The sequence below is a fragment of the Coffea arabica genome, chromosome 5e (assembly GCF_036785885.1).
Source record: "Coffea arabica cultivar ET-39 chromosome 5e, Coffea Arabica ET-39 HiFi, whole genome shotgun sequence".
Taxonomy (NCBI): Eukaryota; Viridiplantae; Streptophyta; class Magnoliopsida; order Gentianales; family Rubiaceae; genus Coffea; species Coffea arabica.
In genome coordinates this window covers 1,602,469-1,618,526 of record NC_092318.1, presented here as the reverse complement: position 1 = coordinate 1,618,526, position 16,058 = coordinate 1,602,469, and the positions used below count along the sequence as shown (strand labels likewise).

The 16,058-nt window shown below is 35.3% G+C and overlaps 2 protein-coding genes across 2 annotated transcripts; one reads left to right on the top strand and one right to left on the bottom strand.

Moving 5' to 3' along the window:
* The first annotated feature begins 213 nt into the window (after window positions 1-213).
* Window positions 214-8,656, top strand: LOC113715741 (uncharacterized). Its single transcript, XM_072048178.1, has 3 exons — window positions 214-519; window positions 6,785-8,131; window positions 8,614-8,656. Exons 1-2 carry the CDS (start codon window positions 214-216, stop codon window positions 8,018-8,020), a joined length of 1,542 nt encoding a protein of 513 aa, XP_071904279.1. The 3' UTR covers window positions 8,021-8,131; window positions 8,614-8,656.
* A 4,955-nt stretch (window positions 8,657-13,611) lies between these two features.
* Window positions 13,612-15,595, bottom strand: LOC140006365 (uncharacterized). Its single transcript, XM_072048177.1, has 2 exons — window positions 15,415-15,595; window positions 13,612-15,294 (listed from the first exon to the last, which is right to left on the bottom strand). The coding sequence occupies exons 1-2, from the start codon at window positions 15,593-15,595 to the stop codon at window positions 14,426-14,428; spliced, it is 1,050 nt and encodes a 349-aa protein (XP_071904278.1). The 3' UTR covers window positions 13,612-14,425.
* Window positions 15,596-16,058: the final 463 nt, after the last annotated feature.

Here is a 16,058-nt window from a genome sequence, read left to right as displayed (position 1 = left end):
GAAGGAGGTGGCGTTGACTTATAGTAATAGGGCGGAGGTGATGGGGATGGTGATGATGGAGAACTATAGTAATAAGGAGGTGGAGATGATGGTGATGGTGATGGAGGAGGTGGAGACTTATAGTAATACGGTGGTGGAGTTGATGGAGATGGTGGCGATGGAGATTTGTATAGTGATGGTGGTGGAGACTTATAGTAATAAGGAGGGGAGGTGATGAGGAACGAGGTGGTGGTGACTTATAGTAATAGGGAGGTGGATGTGAATGGGATGGTATTCGTGGAGATTTATAGTAATATGGTGGTGGGGATGATAGTGAGGGAGGTGGCGAAGACTTATAGTAGTAAAGAAATAGAGGTGATAGCGATGGTGGTGGTGGTGATTTATAATAATATGGTGGGGGTAGACAATGAGAAGGAGGTGGAGGTGACTTGCAAACATATGGAAGTGCTGGTGATTGTGATGGAGGTGGTGGAGACTTGTAGGTATAAGGTGGAGGAGATGAGGGAGAAGGTGGAAGTGGTGACTTGTAGATGTAAGGAGGATGAGGCGAAGTAGATGGTGATAGAGGTGACTTGTAGTAGTAAGGTGGTGGTGGAGATGCATAAATGTAGGGCTTTTGTCTATAGCAGCTACATTTGTGGCCTTCAGACATGTTGCCAGGGCAACAACTAGCCTTGGCCAAGATGTTGCCATTTTTGGCAACTAAAGATGTTGAAGTCAAGGAACTCTCTAGTCCTAGCATGTCTATGTGAAGAAAATGTAGAACTCAAATTTTAGGGTACTAATAATAATCAATACATGCAGTGTTACAAAATTGAAGGGATAAAACAAACACTCAAAATATATGTGAGAGAGAAGAAAATAACAAACTCAACTCACAATATTATTGAAATCTCAAACAATGAAAAAAGTCACACCATAATAGAAATCTGACAAACTTTTCTAGATTCTCTCTAAAAAATATCTTAAATAATGTCCTATTTATAATTTACCAAACTTGTTAGAAAAGAAAACACTTGCATAAGAAATTGCTAAATAATACACAAATTCCTAAATCACACAACTACTAAAAATCTAACTCCAATAAAACTAATAAATAAATATTTCTAGGATTGGTTTAGTTTGCCAACATTGTCTCTCTTAAACCACGCTCTCCATTGAGACAGGTCCAACACCACTCAAGCAAGAATCTCTATGCAAATCTCTGTCGCAGTATAGTTGACATGTAACTTCATCTTTGTATGTGGTAGTGGATACACTTTGTATTTGCAAATAATTTCTTAGCAATTTCTTCTTGATCAAAGTACTCACTCGTACAAACCCATTCATCACCAGAATCACCATATTTATCACCAATGTAAGTGCCCAAAAATACAAAATTATATATTGCTTTCTTGTCAAAATTATCATCACCAAATAATTCAAAATAATTACTACCACAATTGTCCAAAATTTTCATACTGTCAATCAACTCTTTTGGAGCAAAATATTTTTGAATTCCGATGAAATCCGTATTTATCAAATGAAATATCTTTCGATCATATTGAAGAGAGTCCGAACCAATAAAATTTACAAGAATTGCTTTTTCTTCATATACGAAATCAAACTTTCCCTCCTCCTTTATCAAATTACCACATGGTTTTTCTATAACAAATTCATCAATTCCAATTTCTCCAAACAAGGTATGCAAATCCAAACAATCAACTGATTCAAAATTTTCAACATCACCCATATCATCAACAAATCTATCATTTTCAAAATCAACAAACCAATACCAACAACCAGATTTCGGTTTAAAAGCATAATTTTTCTCAATTGTCTGCAAAACATAGTAAATATCCTTCCAAAATCTCCAAATATTTTAGTACGATGAACAAAAGTTTTGTAAATACTTTCTGCCATTGTTTTATGCATCACTTGAAAACATGCTTTGGCAACTCACTTGCATCAACCCAACAAAGAATATCATCCAAATTGCATTGTTTGAGATATTTTTCCACTGTTAAAACCTAACCAAAATATTTATGTCTATTTGTGCTTATAGGAGTAACTATGGCAAAATTTTCGCCATCAATTAGATCTCTATAATATTCTACCATTATTTAACAATTCATATACATAAATTTTTCTCTCCCTTTTGCCAAGTTTTCCTAGCATCCCTGGTTGATTGACTAATCAAATCCTTTAATCTGACAACTCGCAACAATCAACAAATCTAACAGGTTTCCACTCCAATCTCTGTCTTCACATCTGCAACAATCTAACAATTTTCGGACCAATGTTATGGTCGATTTCTTCACCAACTACACACTTCTGGACCAACTTTGTGGTCTAACTCGATTAACAGAATACTTTTTGGCAACTTTGTGCCATAATTCTCTGACAATGGAAACATTTAGGACTAACCTCGTAGTTTGGCTTTGACACCAATTATAGAACCCAAATTTTAGAATTTTAATAATAATCAATGCGTGCAGAGTTACAGAATTAAAAGGATAAGACAAACACTCAAAATATATATGGGAGAGAAGAAAATAATAAACTCAACTCATAATATTATTGAAATCACAAGCAATGAAGAAGGTCACATTACAATAAAAAAAATCTGACAAACTCTTTTAGATTCTCTTTAGAAAATATCCTAAATAATGTCCTATTTATAATCTATCAAATTTGTTAGGAAAGAAAAAATTTGCATAAGAAATTACCAAATAAAACACAAATTCCTAAATCACCCAACTACTAAAAACTAAACTCCAATAAAACTAATAAATAAATACGTTTAGGCTTGGTTCAATTTGCCAATAGTAAACAGAGCCAATTGTGGTTAGTGTGTTCAAGCTAATGTCTTTATATAGTGTTTGATGCATGAAGAATATATGGAATACTTTAATTCCATTTGGAAGCTTCAGAGTATGAAGCATACAATGATCACATCGTGCATGCGTGTTAGACAAGCGGGTAACAACTTGATCGGATCCCACTGCAGGTTTGGTGCATATGCTTCAGATCAAGTCAAGACGGACAATGTCAAATCTAAGATTAGAATTTTGGGCTGAATGAGGTAGGAGAAATCTATTAGGGTAGCTTTACAAGAAAACTTTATAATTATCAAGTTAAACATAAACTATAATTGGCAAAAAGGAAATGTACCAAGGTAGGTCTATAAGAATTAAACCTCTAGCTAGTTAATAATCTTTAGATGTGATATTAGAACGAACCACAGCATTTTGCGATGTTGGCTAGTCCGAATTCATGGAGATTGAGACGAGTGATTTGTTGAAGGATATTTTGAAACTGTATCGTGAAGATGGCGGTTGACTTACAATTTAATATTCTCAAACGAGTTACATTGTTACTGGTGTATACCCAAAAGTATACAACTATAGGGTGGAAAGATAAAAACTATGTAAAAGTTAATTTACATGATCCAAATGTTGCATTTTACAGTATGTTGTTGAATTGCATACATTTTTCTTGTTCTTCGACCCCCCCCCAACCCCCCCCCCCCCCCCGCTCCAACACACACCTTCCCCCGCTAAAAAAAAAACGAAAGAAAAAATGGCACGCGCGCACACACGCATCGATCATTGTGTTGAGTTCTATTGGACAAAGCAGTTCATACAAGCATGTATGTTATAAGCTGCATAATACCTTGAAATTCATAACTTCAAAAATGTATAAAATGGAAAAACAAAAGTAAAGTACAATATGAGATGCTTACCTACAATATCAAAAGCATGTATTCTTCCCAGAGAGTTGTAAAGACTAGGATATGTAGTATGGCCTCCATTGTTTTGTTTCAATTGCATGGTTTTTTTTGGAGACATGTTGCAGTTCAAGCAGCTAATGGATCTACCTCCATCTCACGGCCTTAATCTTTTGCTGGTACCATAGAAGTGGGGAAGGAGGTTTTGCTCAAACTCAAAAGCATTTGGGGAAGTTTAACAAATGTTACCTTCTTTAATTTGCTGGGATATCCCTAAAGCAAGAAATTTAGCTTATCGATTGGGAAGGCCCGCTCAATCTTGCATGTTACTAATCAAATTATGGCTTTATCCATTGAACGTGAATTGCTACTACAAGAAAATTGGTCATCAGTGACAACTTTTCTCTGTGACGAAAAAAAGTTGTCACAAAAGTGGATCCTTTATTGACGACTTTCTAACTCGTCACAAACCTCTAATGGGAGCCAACTCATTTGTGACGACTTAGAAAAGTCGTCACTAGTAAATTCCCGCCAAGATTTAGCAAGAGCGCGGGAGTGTTTAGAACACACAATAGTGACGACATTAAGAACATCATCACTATTGCTTGGCCTATTTACGGACGACTTTTTGTTGTCGTCACTGATCACTAAAAAAAAAAGTTATTAGTGACAACATTTTGTAGTGATGACAATAGGTCGTCACAAAAGGAGCTTCTTTAGTCGCGACACCTAAAGTTGTCACAATTGCATCAAAGCAACTAAATGTTTAGTGACGACCCGTTATTTTCGTCACAAACTACACTGCAAGAAATATGGTCATTAGTGACAACATTTTTTAGTGACGACAAAAGTCGTCACAAAACGTGGTTGTTTAGTGACGACAAGGAAAGTTGTCATAATTCTCAAAGCAACTAAGTCTTCAGTGACGACCTTGAAAAAGTTGTCACTAAAATGCTCTATATAGTGACAACTTCTAATATCGTCACTGTCACTCTACCGATTCGGATTTAGTGACAAGAATTGATCGTCACTGTTTAAAGTACTTATTTCTAAGTCACTTTCATTAATTCTACTGTGCCACCCTAACTTTTGCGATTTAGCCCCAAATGTTGTAAAAAATTCCATTAATTCCATTATGATACCTTAACTTTTACAATTTAGCCCCATATGTAGTACACCGATTTCTTTAATTCTATTATTACTCCCTAACTTTTGTAATTTAGCCCCATATGTAATTCACCAATTTCATTAATTCTACTATGGCACTCTAACTTTTGCAATTTAACCCCCATATGTAATACACCAATTTTATTATTTCTATTATGGCACCCTAACTTTTACAATTTAGCCCCTATTTTTTTATTAGGAAATTGCGAATGGTATCTTGATAAACTATGCATAAATATTTTATAATTTTCTCAAACTTAAGTAATAATTTGTTATAAACTCTAAAGATATATCTTTCATTACAATAGTTATAAGGCAGACAGGTCTTTTTATCAATGGAATAAGAAATTTATGCCAGATTTATCCTTTGTACTACATGCCAAGTAGTATTAGCAAAGGAATAACAAAGTACTACAAAGTAATTAACAAAATAGCCTTCAGGGAGTGTAATTTATGGGCAAATGAGCATTATCTATTCAAAGTACCAACTTTTTATGGGCATTTTACTCTCAAACATATAATTTATGATAAATTTATAAATGTTTGTAAGTAAAATTCAAAAAGTGTTACACTGATTTCTTACAAAACGAAAACTGGCAGGTTATCTTTTCAACATAAATTAAATTTTTTTAAAAAAAGAAATGGCCCATAAAATACCAACTCTTTGTGGGTTTCCTCCATTACATGAACAAATATTCTGCTCTTTATGGGCATTTCACTCCGAATCATTTAATTTATGTTAAATACATAAATGTTTGTAAGTAAAATTCAAAAAGTGTTGCACTAATATTTTTATGGAAGGGAAACTGGTAGGTTTTGTATTTAACATAAATTAAATATGTGAAAGGAAAAAAAAAAAGAAATTACCCATAAATCTATGTCTTGCAAATGTATACTAGTAAAATAGTTTCAAACAAAATTAAACATTAAAATAAACTGTAATTTATACACATTAAAATATTTGTAATTTATACACATTTTGCAACTACTACTTTGTGTTTTCTCTGTAATGAATTTTTTAACTATTGAGAACTTAAGTTTTGTCTTGCAAATCTATACTAGTACAATAGTTTTAAACAAAATTAAACATTAAAATAAATGTTTCAAAAAGAACAAAAGTACATTTATCACTTGCGGTAATGTAACAAAATTTTCTCAACCATTATCAATATTTTCACAAAAGTATTAAAAACTAGCAATTGACAATATTAAAAACTAGCAATTTAATTAATGACCACTTTTCTTGTCATTATAATCTTGAATAAATTAGTGATAACATTATGTCATCACTAAATTTTCTTTGATTTTGACTTAACAATAATGTCTTATTAATAGCATTTGATTATTTTTAATGAAAGTCTGTTATAACCATAGAATTTGACTTTCGTTATTTTCAATTAATGATGTACTTTAGTGCTGCAATTATAAAAAATTGCAGGGCTAAAATATTTGCAAATTATAAAAGTATATTTTCACTTATATGTAATTAACAAATTTTGCCACCTATATTGATGAAAATTTGTGTTTTTGTACTAAAAAATAAAGAATAATACTATAGCAATAAAATCTATGCTTCAAACCAAATTAAAAATAAAAAAAAGCATTGTGTTTTTGTAATCATTATGTGTTCTCTAATGATTTTTAACTGTTATATACTTATGAGCCTCCTTGTTAATTTAATTTTCTTGTATATGTAATAACTTCATTAGAATAAAAATAATTGAATAAATAAATAATTCATTAGTGTAAATAAACTTGTGACTACTTAACTTAGAATGATTATCAGTTAATTTGATATGAAAATTTGTGCCCAAGTTTTTTGGATATTGTTTGAGTTATGGGCGAAATCATCTCCACTAGAATTATTTTAGTTGTGAATACCATTACTTCATTTTTTTATTGTGCAAGATAAAGGTTTTCAGCGGAGTTGGTGGTGGAAACGGGTTTGAGAGATTGAGTTTGGGGACGAAGGTGAAGGTTTTAATTAGCTATAGTGGTAGGAGTGGATCCCCTTCTTCATCCACCTCTTCCACCGAGATTAACCCATCTAACTCCACTTCCTTCAACCACCAAAACGGTGGTCCTGCTCCCCACCGCATCGCTGCCGGAGCAAATAACTCCGACTCGATGCACTCCTGGTGGGAGTCCATATCAAAAGCCCGCACTCGAATCCATCTCCTCTCCACTCTTCTCCCCGAAACCTCCTCAGTTCTCTCGTTCCTTGCCGACTCCGACCGCCCTGCCCGCTCCCTCCTCCTCTCTTCCGCCGCCTATTCTTCCATCTCATCTTCCCTCTCCTCCCCTTCATCCGGCTCCGACGACGACTCTCTTTGCCTGTGGCTATACGACACCTTCCTCTCCGCTGACTCCGAACTCCGCCTCGTTGTCCTCTGCTATATCCCTCTCCTCTCCTCCTTCTATCTATCCCGCATCCACTCCTCCTCCACCACATCCGCTATCTCCCCCACCCCTAATCTCGCCGGCTTCGAAGCTGTCCTTCTTGTCCTCTACTCATCTGAAGTCAAGGCTCATTCGGGTATACCCGTGCTCATTTCAATCCCTGATCTCTCTCAACCTTCTCTTTATCACTCCTCTCGAAATCCCCCTTCGAATAAATCGAACCCCATTAACAATAACCCCTCGTCTCGGCCTCTAGTCGGCGTTCTATCGCCTCCTCTCGAACCCCAGATGGCGGTGAAGTCTACTAAACGAGCTTCCATTGTAGGCATTGCCCTTGATTGTTATTATAAGCAGATCTCGCAAATGCCCAGTTGGTCAAAGCTTGATTTTTGCAAATTTTCGGCAGATTGGGCAAGTCAGGATTGCCCTTGTAAATCTGATTTCGATGATTTTACTACCCAAAAACCTGATAATTTTACTGAAAGTAGCCATGGGCTTTCGGGTGACTCGAGGGGTCACAATGAGATTGAGGATGTTGTGGAAGAAATTCGGCATTTGCGAAGTGAGGGGAGGGATGACGAGTTGAGGTCACAGGGGGTGAGAATTCCGCTGCCATGGGAGTTATTACAGCCGGCATTGAGGATTTTGGGGCACTGCTTGCTAGGGCATTTGATTACAGAGGATGTGAAAGCAGCAACTTCAGTGGCAATAAGGAGCTTGTATGCTGGGCCTCCCATGACCTGAACCCGCAGGCCATTTTGGCGACTAGCAGTCTGATTTAGCTAGATAACAGGGCACGCGAGGCTGTTGCTGCAGCTGCAGCTGCCAGTGCTACCTCCAATGCTAATACACCCAGTAAGGCTAAAAAGCCTGAGATCCTTTTGGTTTCTAAGTGATATCAAAAGTGAATGAGATAATTTGCTTTAATTCTTGAATGTGAGTTTGTATGTGGAATTATGTAGGTATAGGTGTAGATTATACGCGAGTAATGAGTAGCTTATTTTGAACTTGGAACTCAGCCTGAAAGTTGTGTATCATTATTACTGTGATATGAATAGGTGTTCCAATTGCTTATATTTGGACTTAAAAAAAATATAAATAAATAAATCGAATGAATATGTAAGTTTTGATGATTATGTAGTGCTCTTGGAATATGTAGTTGTAACGTAATTAGGTACAAGTATAGATTAGTATCAAAATTAAAAGAAGAAAACATATGTTTTATATGCAAACATTTTCTTATAAGAACTACAGCTACCATTTTATTCATTGTCTTCGAGCTTATAATGCACATTATCATTTCGTAGGGACATCATTGGTTTGTTATTGTCTTGCAGCTCATTATGCTGATGCTATTGGTCCCTGCTATGGAATTCCCAATTATTGTGATGTTTGGGTAAGTATATACTCCTTTCTATCTATGTTAGACTTGTTTCAAATGGTTGGGTCTTGTCAACAAAGTTTTTGTAAAAGTGACAATTTTCACTTTGTTCTAGGAGACATTTGCATATAAACAAGCTACAAGTGGTCTCTGATTTGTGTTTGATTTTCCTGCCAATTAATGAATATGATAGGAGTAATTTTCTTTTCCTTCCTTTTGGAAGTTTTTGCATGGTTTAGTTGAGTTGTTTGTGTGAGAGTAATTGATTCAGCTTCCTTTTTTTTGCATTATTGTTTGCTGACTTATTGGCCAAGAGGGCTCTCAATTAGTTTTAGGACCAAGAATTCCTTCTATAGTTTTCTAGTGCTAGTATTAGCTTCAAGTTAGCTTCTTAATGTCTCCTGCAGTCGACTGATTTTTGTTATTATTTGCAGCAATTGAACCTGTTGACAGAGGCTTCGGATTCGGATTTGGGTCTAGGATATTACAATCTACCAATCAAGCTACCATTTTCGCTTGTGGTACCCTTATACTCTCTATCTCCTCTTTGCTTCTTTTTTTCTGTTATTTATAGCCAATCCAATTCACTATAAATTTATACTTTCTAAATCATCCTAAAAATTGAAATGTTGCTATACAGCTACTAAATGCACTATGTATATAATGCATATGTAGGTGCACAGTGGTTAATGTGATTTAATAGCTAAGACTAATTACTATGATTTTTTTTGTACTTTTTTGTGTTCTTGCTCCAGTTCATGACAATCTCAAATATGGCTGTGTTCCATTTTGTTTACTTTTCATTGTTGTTGTTTGGGAAGATTAAATTAACTGCCGTGTCTTCATTATGTTACTTGCTGCCCTTTTATGGACAACAAGTGATTTTCCAGCATAAGCCTATTTTCAACTATATATACTTGTCTAAATTGTGTTATGTTTGTAAATGAGACGCTCTTGTAATTTTCCAGCATATATGAGACCTTAAATTGTGACTAAGGCATATTTATTATAGATACAGTGGCTGTTGCGATTCAAAAATAGCATAAGTTATTGAACCTTAATCCTTGGCCTGTGACAATATTAACATGTAATTTGCCAAAGAATTTAGTAAATGCTTGTTACTTTTGTTTTTTTATTTAGGAAATTTGAAGGCTGTTATACGTCTTTGATATTAAGAGTTTTCTTTGTCTGTGACAATACCTGGTTTTTACTCTCTATAATTGGTTCCTATGTGCATATTAAGAGCTATCTTTGCTTTTATTTTGTCTCTTATTCTGCTCTTTATGTAGTCACTATTTGGATGAGAGTTTAAATAAATGAGACTTTATTTTTTGTGAATCCTCATTTGATTTTCCTTGTCTCAAGTTTGTTTTGTCATCTACTAATAATTGTATTTTTCTATTGCAGATATATTGCACATTTTAGAGTTTTGGAAGATGAGTAGCCGAGGCTACTTATTAGCTCAAAAATTGGTTATAGTGCTATCTTATGCTTAGGAAATGTTTCGTATAACACAAAAATGTTTTGGGACTTGGATTCGTTTTGTACTGCTCCCTTGCCTTATATGATACAACTCATTCTAATACTACTTGTCAAACTCTTTATAATGTGATGTTGCACATGATTATGATATTGGAAGGATTATTATAATATTTTGGCATTTTCTATTGTAATGGGTGAATGTGTTTGTTATTCATTAAGCATTGTTGGTGGCTCCCATTTTTTTATATTACTCTAGCAAGAAATACATCAAACTACACAGTGACAAGATATTGTAACTGAATCACATTTCTCCAATGACAAGTGCCTATTGTCAGTAAATCAAATGTCTTTATTGACAACAATTGTTGTAATTGAATTAAATTCTATATTGACAACAATATGTTGTCACTGTTGAAAGGTGTTTAGTGACAACAAAATTGCTAGTAATTGGACCATATACTGATGACCATTGTTGAGTTTTAGTGACGATATTGTTTCATGCATCATTGATAAGAAGTCATGTTGTCACTAAACTTAAAACATTTATTGATGAGAAAAGTTGTCACAAAAGCTCTTTATTCACTGACGACTTTTAAGTCATCAGTGTATACTTTTACCGACGGGCATTCAGTGACGACCCTGTGATGACCGAAAAGTTATCAGTAAAATCCATTAGTGATGACTTTTTACTTTTTTGTGACAAGAATAGATTGTCACTAAAGGTCAAATTTCTTGTAGTAATTCCTCAATTTCCCAATAACTTGGAGGGTTTTGGACAAAACCCAAGTCTGATTCCCATTTAAAAATGGGGCTTTTCCCGCCACCCATTAAAAAAATTAATATATAATTATATACATATATATTATTATGTATATAATATATACTATAATTATAATATTAATTATAGTTATATATTTTATTATAATATTAGTATAATTATATACTAATTGCAAGACCTGGAGTCTCCTTTCGACTTTAAAAAAAAAATACTCATAGGACTGATTTAGGCAAGCTAGGTTTAAAGAAGATCAGGTAAAATTAGAGACTTTGGAGGGGATGTTTGCTTTCTCGACATACTATGGCCTTTCCAGCAATTTGGAAGCAGAAGCAATGGCTTTTCTAGTGGGTATTCGTCATTTTTCATACGAAGGATTCCAATAGGTCATAGTGGAGACATGCACTGGTTCTACTCAATCCAGTAAACGGGCTTCATTGGGTTTCTTGTGGGATCTATCATCTCATATCTCATGGCCTCTTAACAACAGACAATGGCAGTTTTACTTTTGTTCGTTGCTTTTGAAAAGTCAATTTGGCTGTAGTTGCCTAAGCAAAGATCGCTATTTTTTCAAAGTCCAGTGCTACCTTTACATCTATCAATTTACCATCACGTGTAAAAATGATATATTAGACTACATCAATCTCACTTTCCTTGCATTCATTCATGTACCATGCATAAAGCTACAGTTTGAAGCCCGATCTTGTAAATTGATTTTATTTATTGCTCGCTTCATTCCATTGAAAGTGTCATACTTTTCATTTTGAAATATCTCAATATATTTGTCATCTCATCAAAATCAAAGTTACTTCTGTGTTTTTTTCAATAATGTTATCCTCACCTTTATATTTATGTCATACTAAATTTAAATTTGAATTTTGAATTTTTGAGGGCAACTTTGGAAATAAATCCATCAACATCACTATTGAGCCACTATTCTTAAAAAGTTAGAATCCCGAAATGTTACAAATAATTTGGGACAAAGGGAATAATAAACTGGTAGGCGCCTACAAAAACTTGTTACCATATTAAGGTGGCGTTTGGTTCGCACATTAGAATCAGATTCAGATTTGTGATCATTCATCCTGGATTTGGAATGGAATCAGTTATTCCAATACATCTAGTTGGTTTAGTACTAGGAATGTATATCATTATTATAATTAATGTTTGGTTCATTGGCTCTTTCAAAATGGAATATAAGAAATTTATAATATTGTATATATATATATTTTTATAATATTATAATATATTTATTATAATTATAAATATATATTATATAATTATACTAATATTATAATAAAAAATCATATTATAATTATAATATATATTATATATATGTATATAATCATATTAATTTTTTAAATCGGTGACGGGGCGGGCCCCATTTCTAAAAGGGGGAAAAATTCCCCCCTGCCCCATTGGCCCCCTGTAGGGCGGGTGCCCCAATTGCCATCCCTAGTTTTCGACAAATTAGATAGGAATCAGACTTGGGTTTTATCCAAAACCTTCCAGATTACTAGGAAATTGAGGAACTCCATATTTTTAGATATAATTCCAAAATCTCAATTCCGATAATAGTAATCCGAACAAAAATTATGGGGTTTATCCCAATTCTCCATTCCGAAACCCTCTTACCAAATGCCACCTAAGTGTTTTTCACTTTAGAAATAGCGAGAACTAACATAATTTTAATTTTTAAAAATATTAAAAAAGGGTCAACCTGCCTAATGTTTAAACCTAGAGAAGGTAGATAGACGCAATGTTGGAACCAGAAATAATTTTTATTAAGGGCAAAAACAATACTAAAATTTACTTTTGTTTCTAAAAGACATATTAATAACATTTACATATCAGATAAGAGCAATACATTTATATCGTGATTAATATAACCCAACGCAACATGCTCAAATTTACTACTAAACAACCATTTTCAATAAAAATGCATACTACACGTATTTAAATTTCTAGTTGATCTACAGTTTTCCTAGTTACAAGGTCAATAATTTTTTATTTGACTAGAAAGAAAAGGCACCCATGATTTATAAAAAAGATCACCTTCATTTTATTTTTAATTGAGCAGCACAACTACTTAATTCTAGACACAACATTTAACGTAATGTATTTTGTTTGTTTTATTGGAAAAAGTTGGGACAACTCATTTGACTAATGATGAGTAAATTATAAATAATTTCCAAAAAAAATGACAAAGCTGAAAATTTTTTTGGATTGTTTAGGTTTCCAAATTCATCAAATCATAAATTAATAGCATTATACATTCCCTCCTACATTTTTTCGGGCAAAGCTGAAAATTTGCTAAAAATTGAAGGCACGGTAGTGCAATTTTGTGGGAGCAGTGAGGGCCTGAGGGCCGTAACCCCAGTATCCCCACTTTGAATCTATCACTGAATAGACGTTATATCAGAACTCAAACGGCAGGCGATGTGAAAATTCCTATATTTAAATATGGCTTGAAGCTACCATTTGAGAACCAATTTTATATGTTGAGGGGTTTAATAGATAATCTTAAAAGTTGAGTGCCCAAATATGATCATTTGTAAAAGTTGAGGGACAATTGGAATTATTTACCCATCTAGTTATATTTAGCCTCAACAACCATAATAAAGTTAATGATCGAGAGATTATACACACACACACCAAAAGATATTACGTACAATAATAGGAAAAAAAACAGAAACATATCGGAATAGAAAAGAGTTTTCATCAAGATATATAAAATTTTAACTTCAACTTCTAACATAAAAAGTTGATTCAAAGTATGTGATCTAAAAACAAAATCTAGTACAAGAAATATTAGAACAAAAGTAGAAGGCCAAGATGTTACAAAATAAATACTTCGAAAGCTTGAACAATGAATCTTCTTCGTTTATTCTGCAGTTGGACACCCTGTTGCAGCTAGAACTTTTTCTTCATGTTTTGGATGCAAGACATTCTTAAGCATTATAATATGGTTGACACTAATGTGTCCCAACGAATCAACTTTACAAATTTATTGAACAACTTGATGAAAACAGACCTCACAATGTGGTAGTCAAACCATAAGAGGTGGAGAGGTTTAATAGTGTGAGGGAGGTGAAGGCAATTTATAGTAATATGACGGTGGAGGAGATGATAAAGGAGGTGGAGGTGATTTATTATAGTATGGAGGTGGGGGTGATGCAGAAGAAGGTGGTGGCGAGTTATAGTAATAAGGGGGTGAAGGAGATGGTGATGGTGGTGGTGGAGATTTGTAATAATATGGTGGTGGAGGTGATGGGGAAGAAGGTGGTGGGGATTTATAGTAATAACTAGGTGGAGGTGATGGGGAAGGAGGAGGTGGAGATTTATAGTAGTATGGTGATGGAGGTGAAGGAGAAGGAGTAGGTGGAGATTTATAGTAATAGGGTGGTGGAGGAGATGGTGATGGTGGAGACTTATAGTAGTATGGTAGTGGTGGTGATGGTGAAGGAGGTGGCGGAGATTTGTATTAATAAGGAGGTGGCGGAGATTTGTATTAATAAAGAGGTGGAGGTGATGGGGATGGAGGAGGTGGTGATTTATAGTAATATGGTGGTGGTGAATTGTAATAGTATGGTGGCAGTGGTGATGGAGAAGGTGGTGGTGAAGACTTATAGTAATAAGGTGGTGGAGGTGAGGGGGAGGGAGGTGGTGGTGGTGACTTATAGTAATAGGGAGGTGGAGTTGATGGGGATGGTGGTGGTGGAGATTTATAGTAATATGGTGGTGGGGGTGACGGTGAGGGAGGTAGCGGAGACTTATAGTAGTAAGGAGGCGGAGGTGATGGCGATGGTGGTGGTGGAGATTTGTAATAGTATGGTGGTGGTGGTGATGGAGAAGGTGGTGGTGGAGACTTATAGTAGTAAGAAGGGAGAGGTGATGGGGAGGGAGGTGGTGGTGACTTATAGTAATAGGGAGGTGGAGTTGATGGGGATGGCGGTGGTGGAGATTTATAGTAATATGGTGGTGGGGGTGACGGTGAGGGAGGTAGCGGAGACTTATAGTAGTAAGGAGGCGGAGGTGATGGCGATGGTGGTGGTGGTGATTTATAATAATATGGTGGGGGTGGAGAAAGAGAGGGAGGTGGAGGTGACTTGTAAATATATGGAGGTGGTGGTAATGGTGATGGAGGTGGTGGAGACTTATAGATATAAGGTGGAGGAGGCGAGGGAGAAGGTGGAGGCGGTGACTTGTAGATGTAAGGAGGAGGAGGTGAAGGAGATGGTGGTAGAGGTGACTTGTAGTAGTAAGGCGGTGGTGGTGAAGTTGAGGGAGGTGATGGAGACTTATAGATATAAGGTGGAGGAGGTGAGGGAGAAGGTGGAGGTGGTGACTTGTAAATGTAAGGGGGAGGAGGAGGTGAAGGTGAGGGAGGTGGTGGAGACTTGTGGATATAGGGAGAAGGAGGTGAAGGAGATGGAGGAGATGGTGACTTATAATAGTAAGGCAGTGGTGGTGGAAGTGAAGGAGGTGGTGGAGACTTATAATAATATGGAGAAGGTGGTGACTTGTAATAGTAGGGTAGAGGCGGTGGAGAACTATAGTAGTATGGTGGTGGTGGTGGTGGAGATGCATAAGAGTACGGTTTTTTGTCATCAGCAGCCACAATTGTGGGTGTCAAACATATTGCCAAGGTAACAACTAGCCTTGGCCAAGATGTTGCCATTTTTGGCAACTGAAAATGTTATAGTCAAGAGACCCTCTCGTCCTAGCAAGGCTGTAAGAAAGGAAACAAAGCCAATTGTGTGGTTTTTGTGTTTCATGTTTATGTCTTTATATAGTGTTTGATGCATGAAGAGCTTTTGGAGCATTTTATTTCAGTTTGAAAGCTTCAGAGCATCAAGTATAAAATGATCACATCATGCAACCTATCAAGACTAGGGAGTAGCAACAACTAACAACATGAGGGGGCAAGCTTGGTGCATATGCTTAAGAATAGAATTTTGGGCTGAATTAGGTAGGATGAATGTATTAGGGAAGGTTTTTAAGAAACCCTTATTATTATCAAATAAACATGAAGAGTAATTGGCATTTTAGAACGAACTATAGAATTTTGGGATGTTGGTTAAGTCCAGATACATGGGGTTTGTTGAAGGATGTTTTAAATCCTCAGTGTGAAGATGGCCATT

Coding starts and splice junctions, on each gene's coding strand:
- LOC140006365 (XM_072048177.1), bottom strand. CDS start 15,595: ATGGCAACATCTTGGCCAAGGCTAGTTGTTACCTTGGCAATATGTTTG. Junction 15,295..15,414: donor ACCACCTTCTCCATATTATT/ATAAGTCTCCAC, acceptor CACCTCCCTCAC/CTTCACCTCCTCCTCCCCCT.
- LOC113715741 (XM_072048178.1), top strand. CDS start 214: ATGAGGAACGAGGTGGTGGTGACTTATAGTAATAGGGAGGTGGATGTG. Junction 520..6,784: donor TGAGGGAGAAGGTGGAAGTG/GTGACTTGTAGA, acceptor TTATTGTGCAAG/ATAAAGGTTTTCAGCGGAGT.